The sequence below is a fragment of the Solea senegalensis genome, linkage group LG4 (assembly GCF_019176455.1).
Source record: "Solea senegalensis isolate Sse05_10M linkage group LG4, IFAPA_SoseM_1, whole genome shotgun sequence".
Taxonomy (NCBI): Eukaryota; Metazoa; Chordata; class Actinopteri; order Pleuronectiformes; family Soleidae; genus Solea; species Solea senegalensis.
In genome coordinates this window covers 11,570,701-11,588,567 of record NC_058024.1, presented here as the reverse complement: position 1 = coordinate 11,588,567, position 17,867 = coordinate 11,570,701, and the positions used below count along the sequence as shown (strand labels likewise).

At 41.5% G+C, this 17,867-nt stretch overlaps 1 protein-coding gene and 1 pseudogene across 1 annotated transcript; both read left to right on the top strand.

Moving 5' to 3' along the window:
* The first annotated feature begins 346 nt into the window (after positions 1–346).
* ppp4r2b (protein phosphatase 4, regulatory subunit 2b) lies at positions 347–7,340 on the top strand. Its single transcript, XM_044024681.1, has 9 exons — positions 347–467; positions 1,154–1,235; positions 1,541–1,711; positions 3,550–3,643; positions 3,736–3,773; positions 3,861–3,935; positions 4,704–4,844; positions 4,946–5,268; positions 5,803–7,340. The coding sequence occupies exons 1-9, from the start codon at positions 434–436 to the stop codon at positions 6,177–6,179; spliced, it is 1,335 nt and encodes a 444-aa protein (XP_043880616.1). The 5' UTR covers positions 347–433; the 3' UTR covers positions 6,180–7,340.
* A 1,712-nt stretch (positions 7,341–9,052) lies between these two features.
* LOC122767948 lies at positions 9,053–17,556 on the top strand (annotated as a pseudogene).
* Positions 17,557–17,867: the final 311 nt, after the last annotated feature.

Here is a 17,867-nt window from a genome sequence, read left to right as displayed (position 1 = left end):
ATTTTGTGTGTCAATGTATTTATTTTATATTTCTATTTTTCGTCTGACTATTTAGATATTTGGCGTCTTGGACTTGTGACTTTGCTTTCATGGTATCTTGTTTAGGCATTTTCCACCAGAAAAGGAGATGACAAAATAGAGGCATTTGTGGAAACAAAATGTAACGTGTAATATGTAGGCATTACAAAATTTAATATTATGATCAAAACGCCATATCATAAGCCAATAAAAAAAATGGAAATGATATATACAATGTATGAAATATACTGTACATGCATAGAAGTGGTTGCTGTTGCTGCTAAACAGGCAGTGACCTCACGGCGCCATATTAAAATGCTCCCTCCTCTTTCCCTGTGAGATCTTAGCTTAGCTGCAGCAGCTAGCCGCCAGTCTGCTTTATACATCCGCGGGACTGACAGAGGGCAACGACGTGATGGAAATTGACTCGCTCCAAGAGGCGCTCAGAGGTCTATACACGTTACTTATTTGATTCATGTGTATATTTGGGTGTTGTGTGTTGTCCGTGTATCCCGCATTTGTGATATGATACGAAATGAACGGCTTGTCCTCACGGGCTAATGTCGCTAGCTTTCTACTTCTCAGCGCTAGTTCGCGCTAATGCTAACATCACAAGCGGTTTGACGGAAATAGCTGCCTGTTCAATATGTTAGCTCGCCCAGAAAGCTAACTAAAACATGATGTTTCCCTTTATTCTGTCCTTCAAAAAGTACACATTTACCCGGCGTTTTGGCCCTGTTTCACTTTTTTCGCCTACTGGCGCGTTCGGCTCAATTTATAGAACTGGTTATTGTCACCGGCTAGTGATAAAACACTTTGCCGGCGACGCGGATGCGGCTGTGTGCTAGCCAGTGTGCTGGATTTGAGCTAGTCATTGCTAAACAGCTAGCCGACATACAGCTTTAGTTTTAGCAGCACTACTCCTCTTCGTTATGTTAAAAAAATAATAAAATACGTATCCTGGACTCCTTCACACAAACAATATTTAGTTTATGTAGATGACTACTGCTCAAAACATTCGAGGGTTTATGGCACAGTTATCTAAACTGTTGTGGAAACTAGGTCGAAGCAAAGCCTTATGATGTCTGATATGGCTGTGATATAATGTAAATTGTATTTCCCCCTCTTTCCTCAGACTTTGATAAAAAATCGAAGAAGGAGGCATGCCCTCTTCTGGAACAATTTCTATGTCATGTTGCCAAGACTGGAGAGACCATGTAAGTGAACATTACAGGCCTTGTCATTACTACTACTTCAACTACTGCAGTGCACACAGTATTTAATCTGCATTTCATGTGGTAGGAAGTTGTAACTGACAAATGTATGCCTTAAGTAGTAGCTGTTAAAGAATTGTCAGCATGCATGCATGCATGTAAGTTACCCTTATTTTAATTTATTGTGTGCGTATGATACCAATTATTATGTATTTTAAAGGCCTACACTTGTCCTGTATTTATATTTAAATGTCCTATTTTTAATGTGACAAGCCTAATTATTTACAAGTTTCCTCATTTTCCTCCAGGGTTCAATGGTCTCAATTTAAAAGCTACTTCCTATTTAAGTTAGAGAAGGTGATGGATGACTTCAGAGCCTCAGCGCCTGAACAAAGAGGTCCTGCAAATCCCAATGTGGAGTCAATTCCATTTGATGATATGAAGGAGAGAATTCTGAAGATTGTGAATGGATACAATGGGTAGGTGTCCAGTTAAATTAATTCACCCTCATGGCCCTGGTCATACTTGGTATTCACATCTGTCCTATGGGATTCTGTCACATGTGGGCAGCTCTGAATGTGTCCTGCATTTCTGTCTTGTTTCCAATTGTGATCAGATTTAGTTTGTTGGTCTGTCACAATATTTCTCTTTGGACTTTATTTGTTAAGCCTTTGATGCTGTTGTAATACCCACCTCCATTGAGTTTCCCTGACGCACTATTGTGTGGTCAATACTCTTTTTCCATAATTACAGGGGTGTGCTGTGTAAACGACCATTAAAATAAAAAGCTGAGCCAATGTGACAGGCCCTGACCCAAAACTGATTTTAATTTCCAAAGTAGCATTTGTTGTCCATCTGTGTCCATTCAGGCAATGCACCATAGCTGTGATGCAGGGAGAGAGGAAACATTGTTCATTGTCAATATGCATGTGTTGACGTGTGCTACTATTGTTATTGTTGCAGTGGCCACAAGTAGGTCTATGTATGGCACTTAGTGTAAAAATACTTTTGGTTCATTATGGAACAGAAGGTTCGAGGACATCAGCTGGGGATGCAGTTGTCTTCTGCACACTGGCTCAGTTTAATGTTGCATTTACACTACTAAATGAATGTTACCACATGTGTCCCACACCACCTTCAAATGTAGTCTGAGTGATTGGATCTCATATTTGTCCTAACTGACCCATGCTATTTACATCCATCATGAATGATTCACTCAGCTCCTCTTGGCTCTGCACTCTCTTGCTCATGTCAACACAAAGACCCTGACACACACACACACACACACAGACAGATAATACTAATTTCAATAGATGTAATTAATAGTTAAAACCAAATCGATTGACTAAATGTCTGCTCAGGTTTGTCAATATTATTCATCTCACACTTAACCAAGCCCACTTGAGTTTTTTTGGTCCACTCTGAGGGTACACTCACACCAGCCTTGTTTAGACCAATTGAACCAGACCTAGATTTCTGTCCCTGTTGGGGTTGATGCGTGTGAAGTCCCAGACCTGATTGAGGTGTGGCCTTGTAATGATAAAAATATTAGTAAAATGTGTGTGAAAGCGACAAAAGGTTTGGTTGTGGTAGGTTTTCCTCAGAGCCAGTCAGGCATATTTTCCTTGTCTGTCTTTTCTGGAACCGATGCGCCATGATGTAGGAAATGCAAGGGATTCACCTTTTTACCTGCTTAATTGTCTGTTAAAACCATGACCTTTGTTTACAGTACTTTGTTCAGTTTGAGGTATGCCTTTTGTGAACATAATCGGAACCAGCTTAAAAATACAGTGTATCCACCATGCGCTCCAACAAAGCAAACTGTTCAGTTTGAACGCACCCACGGTTAATAGAAAATGAGCCTGGACTACAGACCTGAGATTGGATAACCACAAAAGTAACTATCAGTGAGTATGAGGTCTGTTGTGTCATCACACCACATTTCATGAGAGAAGAAAACCTAAAATATAAGTACACATTTGGCCGTTACTGTGGTCTCTCAGCTCTAAGCTTTGCAATACGAGTGAAACATGTACGCAATAAGGCACAAAATGAAATGTGTATATCATATACCAAATACAAAGTGTTGGAACAGCAGTCAGAAGGGGATGCGAGTTGCACATTCTAGTTATTTGGATGTGTTGCAGGGGTGTAGATTGTGGAATTTCTTGGCCTATGGTAAATCTCCTTCCCACACTGTCACTAAAACTCTAGTATTAACTAAATTACAGTATGAATATAAGTTAGGATATTTTAACAGGACTGCTGAACATACTTTTGTTGCTGCACATTAATTTTGCTGCACTTTTATTTGTAGAATCCCATTTACCATTCAGCGCCTGTGTGAGCTGCTGACAGAACCCAAGAGGAACTACACAGGAACAGATAAGTTTCTTCGGGGAGTGGAGAAGGTATGTATAATCATCATGTATGTTTTTATTATTTTTTGCATGTCATTCTGACACTTTCAGTGACTCATTTTGCAATTACTGTTTTGTTCTAGAACGTAATGGTGGTCAGCTGTGTACATCCAAACTCCGAGTAAGTGTCATAATAATACAGTAACTTAAATGTGTACGTTTGGGAATGATTGTTCTCCAGTGTACTAAGCGTTTTGGTTTTGTGCAGGAAAAATGGATGCAGTGCCGTCAATAGAATGAATGGAGTGATGCTTCCTGGAAACACATCTGCCTTTACAGAAAGGTTGGATTGGGGGTTTATTCCTTGATTGTAATATGTATATCCACATTATACCTGAAATCGCTAGACCTGAACTTCAGGAACAGATGTGGAAGAAGTTAGTTTTTTCCAGTGGTAAAACACAGTGGTGGTGGCAGCTGAATTGGAATCCTGCAGTTTGTATTTTAACTGATGTTTAAATAAAACTCAGTTTAGGTGATATGAGACGCTAAGTCTCTGACATGGCTCTCTGTCTGCCTTTAAAATAAATAAGATTCTATTCCACATCCTTCAACACAACATAAAGGACCTTATTGCTTTGTAAATAGTGATATGCATTGGAGCATTTCACGTTGTTTATAGCTTCACCATCGGTAGTGACAGAGTAAATAAGGTGGCTAAATTTGTTAGTGTATATTAGCTTAGACCACCGGTCGCCATCCTCCCATCCAACAATACACAGTAACGTTGTCAAACTAACACTAAAATTCTGAAAGAGTCAATTTAACTTTTATATTTAACCCATAGTGTGTTATGTTAACATTGAATTAGTTAAATTTAACACAAATCCAGATTGTGTCTTATTCAAATCGGAATTGGTGTTACTTTTACACTGCAAAAATAACTTTGTTGAAGGCGAAAGAGTAGAAATGATGTGTAACAGGTGATGCTCTCACATGCCAAACGTCACTCGATCGATCGTGATTAGCATTCAGTTGCCGTGGAAAATGCAGGTTCTGCTTCAAGGGCAAAAGCTGTATTTACTAATTTTCTATTTTTGCTGTCCTTTAGGAAAGTTAACGGTCCAGGAACTCCCCGACCGCTGAATCGACCGAAGTTGTCTCTGGCTACCTCACTAGCTGCTAATGGTCTGCCCGACAGCACAGATGGCAAAGACCTCAATCCAGAGCAAGATGGAGAGGAAGACACCAGGTATGTCAGAAGCCACAACACACCTGAAATTCAATTTATGTTCAGAACAAATGAAACAATTGGAATCAATGTTGTATTTCCTGCTTCTGCTGTGTTTTCAGTGAGGTTTCTGCCTCAGAAGCCTCCCTGGGCAGCTCTGTGAAGAACAAACACCCAGACACAGAAGAGGACATGGAAGCTGAGCAGCTGGAGGTGAAGAGATTGAAGTTCACCAAGGAAGATGAAGATGAGGAGGATGAGGATGATGAAGAGGAAGAGCAGGAAGTGGACTCACCGAGGCCCTCGCACGCCTCTTGCCTCTCTAAAGAGGCAGAAGCCATGGTCCAAGAGGAAGAGGAGGAGGAGGATGAAGAGGAGGAGGAGAAGGTTGGGTACAGCAAGGAGAATGAAGCTTCCAGCAGTGCTGCTGCCACTGAAGACCAAGGCAGGTTTTATTTATTTACCAAATGTGTTTCAATGGTTGTCAGTTTGCACAGGGTCTTTCAAAAAAGTCTGCCCTTATATGCTGCCTAGAAAATGGTGCTACTTCACATAGGTTTTAGGCACTCAATTGAACAATTTGGAGAAAATAAACCATTTTACTTTTAATTGTCAGGATGAGATTTTACATTACGAACAATGTTTCATCACATTTACAGTCACGTAAAAGTTTTAAATAGCATCCTTTGTTATTTTGCTCATTTTGATTTTTGTGTTTAGCCCTAATGCAATTCAATGATCGTTTGCTATTTGACACCACAAACAATTAAATATTGTACAAATATAACCCAATGCTTTTGTTTAACATAATGTCAGACTTCAGATAAATAAATACCTGTCTAATGGCATTTATTTGTTTGGGTTTTGATAAGCTCTGACTTGGATGACAGACAGTTTTCATTGAGCCTATCGGTGTGGTAAAAACACCTCCCACTCTGTTGTGTTTGAAAATGTTTCCATTTTTTCTCTCTCTAAACAGAGCCAACGAGCAGCACACAAGCTGAAGTGTGTTCAGGCTCCGGTGAGGAACTGGAGCAGGCTGAGAGGGAGGTACCGTGCGGCTCCCAGGATGAGGCCAATGACATGGATCAGACTGAACAGCAGGCACCTGCAGGCGTCCTGGAGAGCCCCGAGACCAGCAGGGACAGTGAGGAGAGTAACAGTGACCCAGTCAGCAGCAGTAGTAGTAGCAGCAGCAGCGGTAGCAGCTGTAGCATAGAGGATGGTGCAGAAGCAGGCAGAGAAGACGTAGCTCTCGCTCCCTCCAGCAGTACGACTGAACCTCCCACAGAGGCCGCCATGGAAAGTGCCACCTCGAACACTGGGACCACCGAGGAGCCTATGGAGCAGGACTAGACTAAAACCAGGTCCTCCTGCTGCCTCATGTGACCACAAACCAGCTTGTCCTTGAATCCAGCTTGACTGTCACTGGAAACGAGGACAACTGCTCCTCTGACACAAGACGAACGCCTCGTCCCTTTTTTGGACACTTCTCCAAAATGGCTACCTGGCATTGATGTGGGCATAGAAAAACATTTTTGTTTGAAGGCTTTTTTTTTTTTTTACTGGAATATTTTATTGATCTTCATATCTTGAATTTTTAAGTTTCCCTTAAAAGGGGTTGGTTTAAGCAGCCTTGAGTCTGTTGGCTGGATTTATTTTTGCATTTTCTATGGAGTTGCTTTGAGTGCTTCTGGTTCTAATGCCACTCTCTCCAGCTATTTGGACACTGTTCCAGGATTGGTGGTCTCGGTTTTGTACCCTTTAAGCCCAGTGTTCCACACTACCAGGGTCAGAACAGAGCCATACCAGCCCTCATTATTTATCAAATCGTTTAAATATGAGCTAACCACCATTTCTGTTCCTGACTGAAGCACATGTAAAAAAAATCCTTAGTCAAGCAATGATCCAAACCTAACACCCCCTCATGATTATGCTGTTACTCCAACAGGCTGATTGTTTTAAAAATGTACTTACCCATCATTGTGTGATGGGAGAGTATTTACTTTCCATGGTGCCCTTATATTATTTTAACCATATTCTTTTGCAAGGATACACTACCAGTCCCACTGAACAATACTATGACATTCTACCTGTAGAGGTGTACTCTGTAAAATTATATATTTTGGATGCATAAAACCACCATAATTTATATGATCATTTCAATTCAGAAGTTGTTTTGGAGTTATGTTTGTTTTGTCTGCCAGTTGTAGTTTCCAAAACCAGCTGTAAAGTACAAAGATGACCTCTGCTTTCTTTATATTGTGATGTCACCATGTTGTTTCACCAATATCCAGAGCAGTTTTCTGGTTCCAGTTCTACACCTGTTTCTGCAGCTGTACTTTTTGATATTTAGGATTTTAAATTTCTGTAAAGTAGATTTTTTGTAGATTGTAATACAGTATGTGTTCACTGCCTTTGTGAAACCATATATAATTGTATAATTTCTGTGTATACTCTGAATGCTTTTGCTTTCGACGAGGTATTCAGAATCAGCAATAAATGTTAACATTTTTATGTGTGGTGGTCTTGTTTACTTGCATACTGCAGCTCATTTCTTCTCTTCGTTGTATGTGTGTGTGTAATTAGCATTTACAGTGTCCTCAAATGAGGTTGTGTGATGGTCAGTGCACTACATCTACATATGAAGGATATATTGGAAAACAACTGACTTGAATGTTGTGGCCTGGTAATGTTTGGCAAACAATGAAGAATAAATAGTTAAAAAAGGTTACTTATAAATGGTTCAGAATGAACCATCTGTTCTTTAATCTATTTTATTGTTGTAGTTGATTACAGTAAGCAGCAGCCACGGTGTAATTAATTTAACAGTTATATAACTAATTTTTATAAAAAAACAAATGTGACCCATATTAACAACAAATAATGTTAAAACCATGAACATCTGGCACCAAAGTCCCTTGAGAAATCCAGCAATTTTTCATCAGCGCACACTGGTGTTGATCCGCTGCTGCCTCCATCAGTACATTCAAATTATATTGTCACTTGGTAGTTGAAATCCATTGTTCAGATTTACCAAAGTAACAGACTTTCTTCAAATTGAAGCGGACCAGGAGCTCCTGTGTCCCCTCGAGCCAAATGTGCTGATTTTCCTTTATGGACATCAGTGCAGGAAGCAATTTACATACTTAATTTCCAGTCAAAAGGCTGAGACAGGTACGCTGAGAGACACCTAGTTTTAATGTAATTATAGTTACAGCTTCGTCTCGATTCCTCCCATGTTCGTTTTCTTGTAGTTTCCTGTAAACACTACTTTCCCAGGCAGAAATGGTAAAATTAAAAAACACTCACATGTGTTATTTGCATTACAAATAGAAAAGTCAAGGAGTTTTTTTTCCCCCAAAGATTTTCTTGCAGTAATAAAGTAATAAAGCCATGAGTGCGAGTGTTGTCAGATCTTTCCCATGTCACATGGAGAGACTCAAGAAAAAGGTGGATGAAAATGAATGAAGGCAGGCAATTTGACTTTAAGATTTTTAGAGGGCACCTTTTGTAAAAGCTCACCAACTGTTAAACGGTTTTCTTCATTGTGGCTGAACCTTTGCCCATTAGATACCGGTGACTTTTCGTGTTCCTTTGTACAACGCAGCTCAAAGAGCTGTTCCTGTTGGCCAATTTATAATACACAGTCTGTCACTGCTGTCGTTTGACTGCTGAAATTTGCCCAGGCTCTCAAGGGAAATAAGTGGACTGCATTAATCCACTGTGCAACACTGTGTAAATGGCAGGCTTTGAAGACTCGTCTCCAGGGAAGAAAAATGCCAGGTCACGAGGGGTATTATAAGCCACTTGACACCTAATGATTATTAATCTGACCTCAACTTCATAAATTTAAGGGCTTCATGGAGTTTTATTGGCAGCATCAGTGACCAAAATGGGCATGTGACTCGTCAGACTTGTGATAAGAGCTGTTTATACTGTATTTGGTAGAGTATAAAGTTACTCCTCGTGTGTCATGACTGCATTTGCAATTGGGATAAAGTTTGGGACAGGCAAATACACCAATCAACGGTTAAATCTGCAGTGATGGACAAAAAGGTCTCTCATCTTTGTAAAAAGACAAAATTGTGTCCCTCCCACAATCCAAAAATATGCAATATGGGTATTTGTTAAACTGGACACTCTTATTGACTCTAGGTGCGTGTGAGAGTGGATGGTTGTGTCTCTATGTGGCCCTGCGATGGACTGGCGATCTGTCCAGCGCAGGCATGTCCAAAGTCCGGCTCGCAGGCCAATCATGGCCGATGTTGTACGGCCGCACCTTTGGTTTCATAGGTTGTGAAAAGTCAAGTACGGACTTAAATAAGGGGGTTCTAATGCTTTGCATGTATTTTAAAAATAAATAAATAAAATAAAATAAAAAAAGGTCCAGTTTTCAGTGCACGACTTAATGCAGTTTTGTGTTAGTTTGTAAAGCAGCTGAGGTCAAAGTGGCGGTGTCTCTGATTAAACTAGTCAGTAAAATAACTATGAAATTAAACTCTCTCCCTCTCTCTGGACCTCACTTAAATTCCACTCAGCATGTGTATGACATTATTCTTGAGTTTCATGCATCACCTCCCGCCTCAACAGAATAACCTCTAAATTGAAGTGGGGTCAGCAGCAGCAGCAGCAGCAGCGCAGAACAAATCTCACTAATTGTCTCGAGTCATCATGCTAAGTGGGAGCTCTTCAGTGCTGGACACACTCGGTGACTCTGACAGGATTAAATAGAAGAAACAAATCAAATCTTATTAAAGTCATTATAACACAGTAGTCTGTCTCTCCATTTGCGTATAGGAGGGGTTTGAAAAATACTATGTGGTTGAGCAGGACTGATGTCCTCTGCGATTGGGTCAGGCACTGTCACACGCAGTCTCCGTGTCATCCAATAGAGGGTAGTGTTTAGTTTCCAAGACAGGGCAAACACATGTCCCTGAAATCAGAATGCAGGCTGAGTTGTTCTGCTGCTGCTGCGTGTGAATGCAGGCTCTAACATTGTTCTGTAATAGCCTGAGAGCCTCGCCTGTCTAACTCTAACTCTAAGAGAAGACATAGCCATCTTGTTTTCCCCCTATATTCTCCCAATCTTAATGTTGGTGGTGACTAATGCTGCTGCTGGGTTCTAACCTGTGACACATTTATCACACATCTTGAGAAACCACAGACATCAGATCAACTCCCCAAGTGTCTCATTTCTCACAGGTGGGGTGGGGGGGAAACAGCAGCTTTTTTTTATCAGAATGATCTAGAATATGCAGCTTGTAAATAACAGCTTTGGATCTTGAGGTTAATTCCAAGGCCTTCAAGTATGTGTGCATTAAATAAATAAGATGACAAATGGGTGTTCTTTATGCGTTTGTGTTAAAAAGGTTTGTCAGTAACTTGGTTTCCATTTAAAAGTCACAAATTTTGACAAAATGTTGAGAAATCGCTGTGTTGTTGGTATAAGAAGGTGCAACTGGAGGACATAAATAAAGGGGCAGCAGTAGCTGTTGATACATGGTTGTGTTTTCAGTCTATTACTGTGGAATTATTTGCGTGAAAGCATGTTGTGTTTTCCTCACTAAACTTCATCCTGTAATCACTGAATATTTTTCCATTGCACTTATTCGCAGTTTCTGTATTATTTGATGCACACATACAAAATCAGCATACAAACAAGCTGCTAGAAACCCACTCTAACCCTGTGCAGGATTCATGACAGTTATTTGCATTTTGATTGAGGGGCACCAAAGTAACTGAGCTGTACCACCCTGCTTTTTTGGCACTCGTTTTATTGGAGGACTCATGGATTACCGGAGAACTGTCATTTCCGAGTAACAACGGAAAAAGGAAATGGGGGAAAAACACAAAAACATGCCACTTTAAATGCAACACAACAGAAAGTCCAAGGCAAATCCAAGGCACTTTTGTATTTCGTCCAATCCGAGCCGTTTGACAAATGATGACACCATGCACCAGTGTTTACTGTGTTGTGTTCTTTTGTTGACTTTATTTGCGGGCTGCCCTTTCTGATGTCATGCTGTTTACATGACTGACAAAGCTATTGTCATCTGGCGAACACACCCTGCAGTGGTTAAGCCAGATCACTCAGGGTTTACCAATCCAAACTGTGCCGAGGCGAGTTCAACTGTAATATATGGTGGAGATGCAGCTCTAGCGTCTCTGTAGGTGAATCTCAGGTCCAGGGTCAGTTGGTGGCTGATATCAATGTCATGTCTTTTTGGCACAGTGTCGTCAAACATTGAGCAACTCTGACAAAACGGCAAACGCCAGCTTTGGGTAAGACACTGCGTAAGTGTTGGCAGACTGGAGAAGTCTAGGAGGGTGGGACATACATTTCTCCACTACTTCAAAAACACCCAGAGCACCTAAAAATGGATGCAGCAGGGAGACTCCACCACAGGAGACCTCCAGACAGGCTTCACAAGCACCGCTTGGTCAAGTGGGGACAGTGAGAAATACCATGTAATGCTCTGAAATGGTCAGTGGAAAAAAAAAAAAGTACAGACTGAATTATTCTGACTCCAGTTGGTTTGAGGAGTGGATTTTTGTGCAGTCCATTGTGGGGGTGGCACGCTCAGCGGGCACCAACCTCAGGTCACGGGGGTTATTTGAGTTCTCACTTCTGTCAGAATGACAGAGAGGAAAAAAAAAAAAAAATACAGTCAGTGGAATATGTCTTCTCTGATTTAGCCTATCTGCAGTATGTCTATTTGTGTCACTGCCTATCAGATTGACCACCAGGCCTGTCAAATATGGCAAGTGGAGACATTTATTCAAAACATGACGCGTTACATAAAGTGGTGACATTTATGTTTGGCACTAGAACACAAGCTGTAAAGCTGCCAGCTGGAATCAGAAGAGTGATAAGAGATTGTGTAGTTGACTTAATCTTAATCCGTCAGGCGCACAGAAAATAGTGTTTAACAAAGTGAAAACAAGCGTCAAAGAGAGCAGTATTAAAAACACGCCCCATATCAGAAAGCCTCTTCAAAAAGATGCTGCAGAGCCTTTATATGCTAAACTAATATATAAGCCAGTGCAGAGTGTTGAGAAGCTGAGAAACCAGATCTATAAGTGCTGATGCTTAAGAGGCATTTTTCTTTCCATCAGGGGGTTCTCACACTTATTGGTGCCAGGGTCTCCTTACAGGGAACCATGATTAATCATCATTGGCCACTTCACTGGGTACCAAGGATACCTGGTAGGAGTGTCACCTCTGCTGCTGTAGCCTTCAACATCGGCTTCAACACGCATGTCTTCATGCACACATTTGTTGTAATGAGTGGTTAGTTAAGTTTCTGTTGCCTTTTTGTTATCATTTCAAACCATTCTGTCATTCCCTTTTGACCTCTAACCAGGCAGTCTTTATTTTCAGACCACTCTGTAAACTCTAGAATGGGATGGTTTTGTGCATGGAAATCCCCGTATATCAGCAGTTTTTGAAATGATCAGACCAGCCCTTCTGGGAACTGACAACCATCTCCCTTCTGACTCCTTCTGGTGCACAGTTTGTGCTTCAGCAGGTCGTCTTGACCATGACTACATGTCCAAATGCATTGAACTGGTGGCCATGTGATTGGCTGATAAGATGCATCAATGAACAGTTTGCGACATTTGCTCACCACGACACTGTAAAAACGTTCGGTGTTGCACACACACCCACTGCAAAACTTTACTCCAACAGAGCCATTGCACTTTCAATGTGACACAAAAGTGCATCATCAGCATTATCTCCCTGCAGAGTTTCACTAAATGAACTGAAGATCTGGTTTCAGGTCTTTGAATGTGAAAGTCTGCTGATGCAGGATATCAAAACCCAAATTCGTATTTAACTGACACACACAAGTACATCAGAGGGGCTGAGCAGATTAATCTGGATTACAGAACAACAAGGTGTTGACAAAAGACATAAACTAACACAAGGTTCAAAAGTGAGACACAGGTTTGATAAACAGACAGTCAGACTGAGGTGGTGTGAAGACCTGGGCTTTTTATGCTGTGGAAACCAGGTGAAGATGATGAGATGATTGCATGCAGGTGTGCTGATCAGGAGGAGGGGAGGTTCCAGAGCTCCAGTAGGAGGAGCAGGACAACGAGTCACAGCCTGGTGTGCAGCTTTACATGGACTGAGAAAACAGACACAAGACAATTGACCATATTTTAAAAAATAAAATAAAATAAATGGATGTAGCTTGCGCGCTGTGATACCCTTTGTTTGAATGAAAGTCAAAATCACCTACTTCTATTAGTAAAGGTTTTCCTGAGGAGTTAATGATCTCAATCACTAGTTTCTTTTTAGCACATGATGTCATTTCTTAAATTATCTTTCCATTTAGCGGAAATAGACAACAACAAAAAACAACACAGCACACAGGGGTGGACACCGATGTGATTGACAAATAGTATCATCTAACAGGTTCCTCACATTGCAAAGATCAAGGCTTCAAATGAGGAGTTTGTTTTGCCACCGGAGGACTACTTTTACACAATCTATAGAAGAAACTGCTGAATCTTGACTTTAACTTTAATTTCAAACATTTCAAACATTTTCCATATGGGTTTAATACTCAAGCTGTGTCAAAGTATAGCTTATCTAATATAATAAAGGGTTTATGACCTTTTGCAAGTTGAAGTATTGTCCTCATTTGTGTTAATATCGCATTACATACGATAGTAACACACGATGTGCACGAGAGAGAGAGCACAATGGTGGCCTCCTCATACAGTATTTATAGTGACACTTAACTGCACTTAACTTAGCTGCAGACTGCTGCACCCACAGCGCAAAAACGAATTGTGCCGCAAGTCATACATCCCGACTGCTGTCAGACTCTACAACTCATAATGTAGCACTGTAACCACCTTCACTTGCACTACTACCTCGACCATCTTGTGCCTACTGGCTGTACACCAGTGCATTATCCTGTGCAATAGTCATAATATTTAGAAGTATTTATATTCTTGCTGAGTCTGTATACACGATATTCACTATATTTAATTACACATTTACCTGCAAAGGGAAATATTTCTCTAGCCTTCATTCATTGTATAATATAATAACTTTTTCTGTACACAATTCACATAGACTATATCCTTTTTTCTGTTTTACCTTTCTTTAATCCCTTGCTTGTTTTGTGTTATCTCATTTTGCTGTCTGCACACGTCTGTCTTAAGTGTTTTTGCTGCTGTAACAAGTGAAAGTTTATCTTATCTTATGACCAAATGAATGTGTAGTATATATTTCATAACCATCCGCCCTCCATCCACCCATTTACCATCAACACAGTCCTTATTCTGGTAAAGGATTTAATGCAGAGAGGAATTTCCCTACATAGGTAAAAAAAAACCATCCCAAATAATTTAAATAAAAATTACAAAGAGGGAAACATGCCCAGTATTCATCAGGCGATGGCCTTTCTGCAAGTTCACTACATTCTAATGAAGTACACTAATTGACTTTACTCACCATGATGGCAGCACTGGCCTCTTTGCCTCCCACAGACACTCAGCCTAATGGCACTGAAGAGTCTTGTTTATAACAGCCCCAGGCTTTCAGAGGCCATTTCCAGTGATGTGACCACCTCTTTGCTCGGGGTTGTAATAAGTGCGAATGGGAGACAAATAAAGGTGCAATTACACCAACTGTGTGTGTTTGTGTGTGTGTGTGTGGGGTGATACTGCTGTGGAGTGGATGTGCATCAGTGTGGATGTTCATCTTGAAGCTGCAAAGGCTAGTTGTGAGGACCATAATGATGATGATGATAATGGATTGTTAGGCCACATGGGCAAAATGTCTGTCTGAGCTGCTGCTGTCTGTCCAAGCATTAGCTGCTATATAGTATTTTTTCCAGGTCTATATGGTTCCACAATGTCTGACGGCATAATGTCAAAAAAAAGAAAAAGAAAGTGATTCTGATCTTTGCACTAAATAATTAATTTTTATTTATCGCAGCCCCTCAGAACCAGCTAAATGAATTAGGCTCTTTGGAGATGGCCACTTAAACTGTATTGATCGGACTTTCAGCTGGACGAACATAAAGTTGAAATGTAGCTCGGCATGGTTGGCTGAAAATGACTGCTGCTGCTGCTGCTCTGGGAGGCCATAGCAAAACTGTGAGTCATAAGCACAGTTCATTCAACACAACGGCAAACCTCTTGTCACATTTAAAGCTGTTTGTTGTATTCTAAATCAATAGGCAGTAAAGAGGAATTACTCTCCAGGTCTAGACACCAACATATTACGCGGACAGGATGTGAATTACTGCGTTTATGGCACACACACACACACACACATCATAATGAATAAGTAAGAGGGCAATAGTAAATGTTAAGAGCATCTAAATGGAAATATCCAGCCAGCCATATACAGTATGTGAACTACAGCCTTGCCTTATGCTCTCCTGACATTTAAATAAATTCTAATGATCAATAACTGTGCCAACAAGCTACACCCTTTTTTAACCACATTGTAGTACAGTACTATAAACAAATGCAGTACATACACACATTTCTGTCTTGTGATAACTTAATTTCTATCAAAATTACAGACTTGAAGGTCTGGTTGGAGATTCTGGAAAAACAGTTAGAGTAGGCTACATTTTGAATTCAAAAGTCCAAGCCCCTTCCTTCAGACCCCTGAAGCTACGCCTCCAGAGCACAGGAACGTGCAATGAACAAGGATTCACAAGCACTGCGCCGCATCTGTGACATTTGGTACTTTTTAGGGGCGCTAACTTTTTTGGATAAAAATGACAACGTGATGCCTAAAAACAACAAATACTCTCAAAAGATCACAAAGACAAAAAGTGAACCTACCTGTCCAGTAGGGTCACCATGGCATCACCTTGCAGTCCTTTCGGTCGCCACTGTTCAATCATGCTTGATGTCGTGTTTGAACAAGACAATCTATGTGTTCGCTCTGATAGCTTTAAGATATCCTTATTTAACATACATTTTGTAGGCTGATTTAAGCTAATTATTCATTACAAACAATCAAATTATTGCCAAAAACTTTGTCCCCCCATCACAGTGCAATGTAAATCAAGTGACCTTTGCACACCTCTGTAACTCCTCTGGGATTTGTTTTCAGCCTGATAACTAAATCTCTATGGACACATTTGTGGATTTGGCCAGTCACAGGTCAGTTTGGAGAGAGACAGTGCGCTCCTGTAGGCTGTTCCACTACACTTACTCTGTGTTCATGTTCTGCAGCACCAGCAACAACTGCCTATGCTGAGAAGAAACCTAATAAAAGGAAAGTCTCGGAGACAAACAATAAATTCAATAATACATGCAAATATTGTCAGAGTTACAGAGATGGAGAGATTGCTTTGAGTCATCTGCCGGAACTACAGTTGTCTGTGCATACCAGAAAGGATGTAATTATGTAATTACTCTTTTTGCTTTTTAGTAAAAAGCCTGGGCAAGATTCTTGACAACAGCCTCAGGGATTTAGCATCCATTAAGTGCACCTGTGAAGAGAGGTGGTTGAAATTCCTGGGAAATTCAGGACATGGATTAATCAGCATGGAATCCCTACCGTGGATCCTGTGGCCTCTGATCTTTCCAATCTCCACCATTTCAGAACTGCAAAGGAGAGTCAGCTGCTATCTGAGGAGATGGCTGGGGCTACCAAGGAGTCTGACCAGTATCGCCCTCTAAAGTAACACCTGTAAACTGAGGCTCGAGAAGGAGTTCAAGTTCTTGCATACAAGGGAGGTGCTGCAGCTCAGGGTCCAGAGACTCCAAGGTTGCCGGGGCTGGAATAGAAGTCAGAACTGGAAGGAAGGGGAGGGCTGAGTCTGCAGTGAAGCAGGCTGAGTCACGGCTGCAACACAGTGTCCTGGTTGGTGCAGTGACCAGAAGAAGGGCAGGATTAGGAACCTTTACAACTCCCCGGATTGACACGGCTCGGGGAAGGGAGCGCAGGCTACTAATCCAAGATGAGGTAAGGGCAGCTATTGAGCAGAGCAGTGGGAGTGACACGGCAAGACGGCTGGTATGATGTCCTTCCCAGCCCTTCCAACTGCTGGGGCTTGAGTGAAACACCTGCTTGCCTTCTGTGCCACTTTAAGGGGACCCTTGAGCATATCTTGAGCTGCTGCCCAAAGGTTCTGGGAGAGGGTCGCCACCGTGCCACAACCAAGTTCTCAAGACCATCGAAGAAACTATCTGTGGTACTGTCCCCAGCTGCAGGAGATTAAAACCCTCAAGGCAGAAAATCTGCTTTGTTTGTGAAGGGGAGAAACCATCAAGGACACCCAAGGCAACAACTGGGCTACTTAACACTGCATGAGACTGGCAGCTGATGGTGGACTTGGGCATGCAGCTTAACTTCCCCCAGCATGTAATCAAGACCACCATCAGACCAGACATATTACTGGTGTCAGAGAGGACTAAGATCATCATCATGCTGGAACTTTCAGTGCCTTGGAAGGACCGCATGAAGGAGGCCTTTGAAAGGAAGAGGTGGAAGTATGAGGGCCTTGTCAGTGACGGCCACAGACAATAATGGAAGGCGAGGTGCTTACCTGTAGAGGTGGGGGTGCAGAGGTTTTGCAGGGCAGTCCCTCAGCAGTGCCATACTGCACTCAGTGTCACAGGAGAAAGGAGGAGGAAAGCCATCCAGAGCAACACAGAGACTACTGAGAAAGCCTCAAGACAGCTCTGGATCAAGAGAGCTGATCCGTGGGAGAATGCTGCGAGGGCACAAGCGGAGGCTTGATCAACCCTGGCTGGGTCCACCTGAGTGAGGGTGTCTGACGTTGAAAGCCCCGAAACACCCAGTGACCTCAAGAACATCACAATTTGTATTTTAAAGCAATTGTGCACATAACATAAGACAAAACACGATTGTCACCCAGCCCCAGCAAAAACATGATATTTAACATGTCCCATGAAGAAAAAACAACAAGTTATGGATTGGAGAATGAGTTTCATGGTGTAAACCTTTGTTGGTGACCAACATTATTTAGCTTAGCTTCATACAAGAGTCAGTATTGATTATCTCATCTCTTGAAAACCTAAAATGCATTT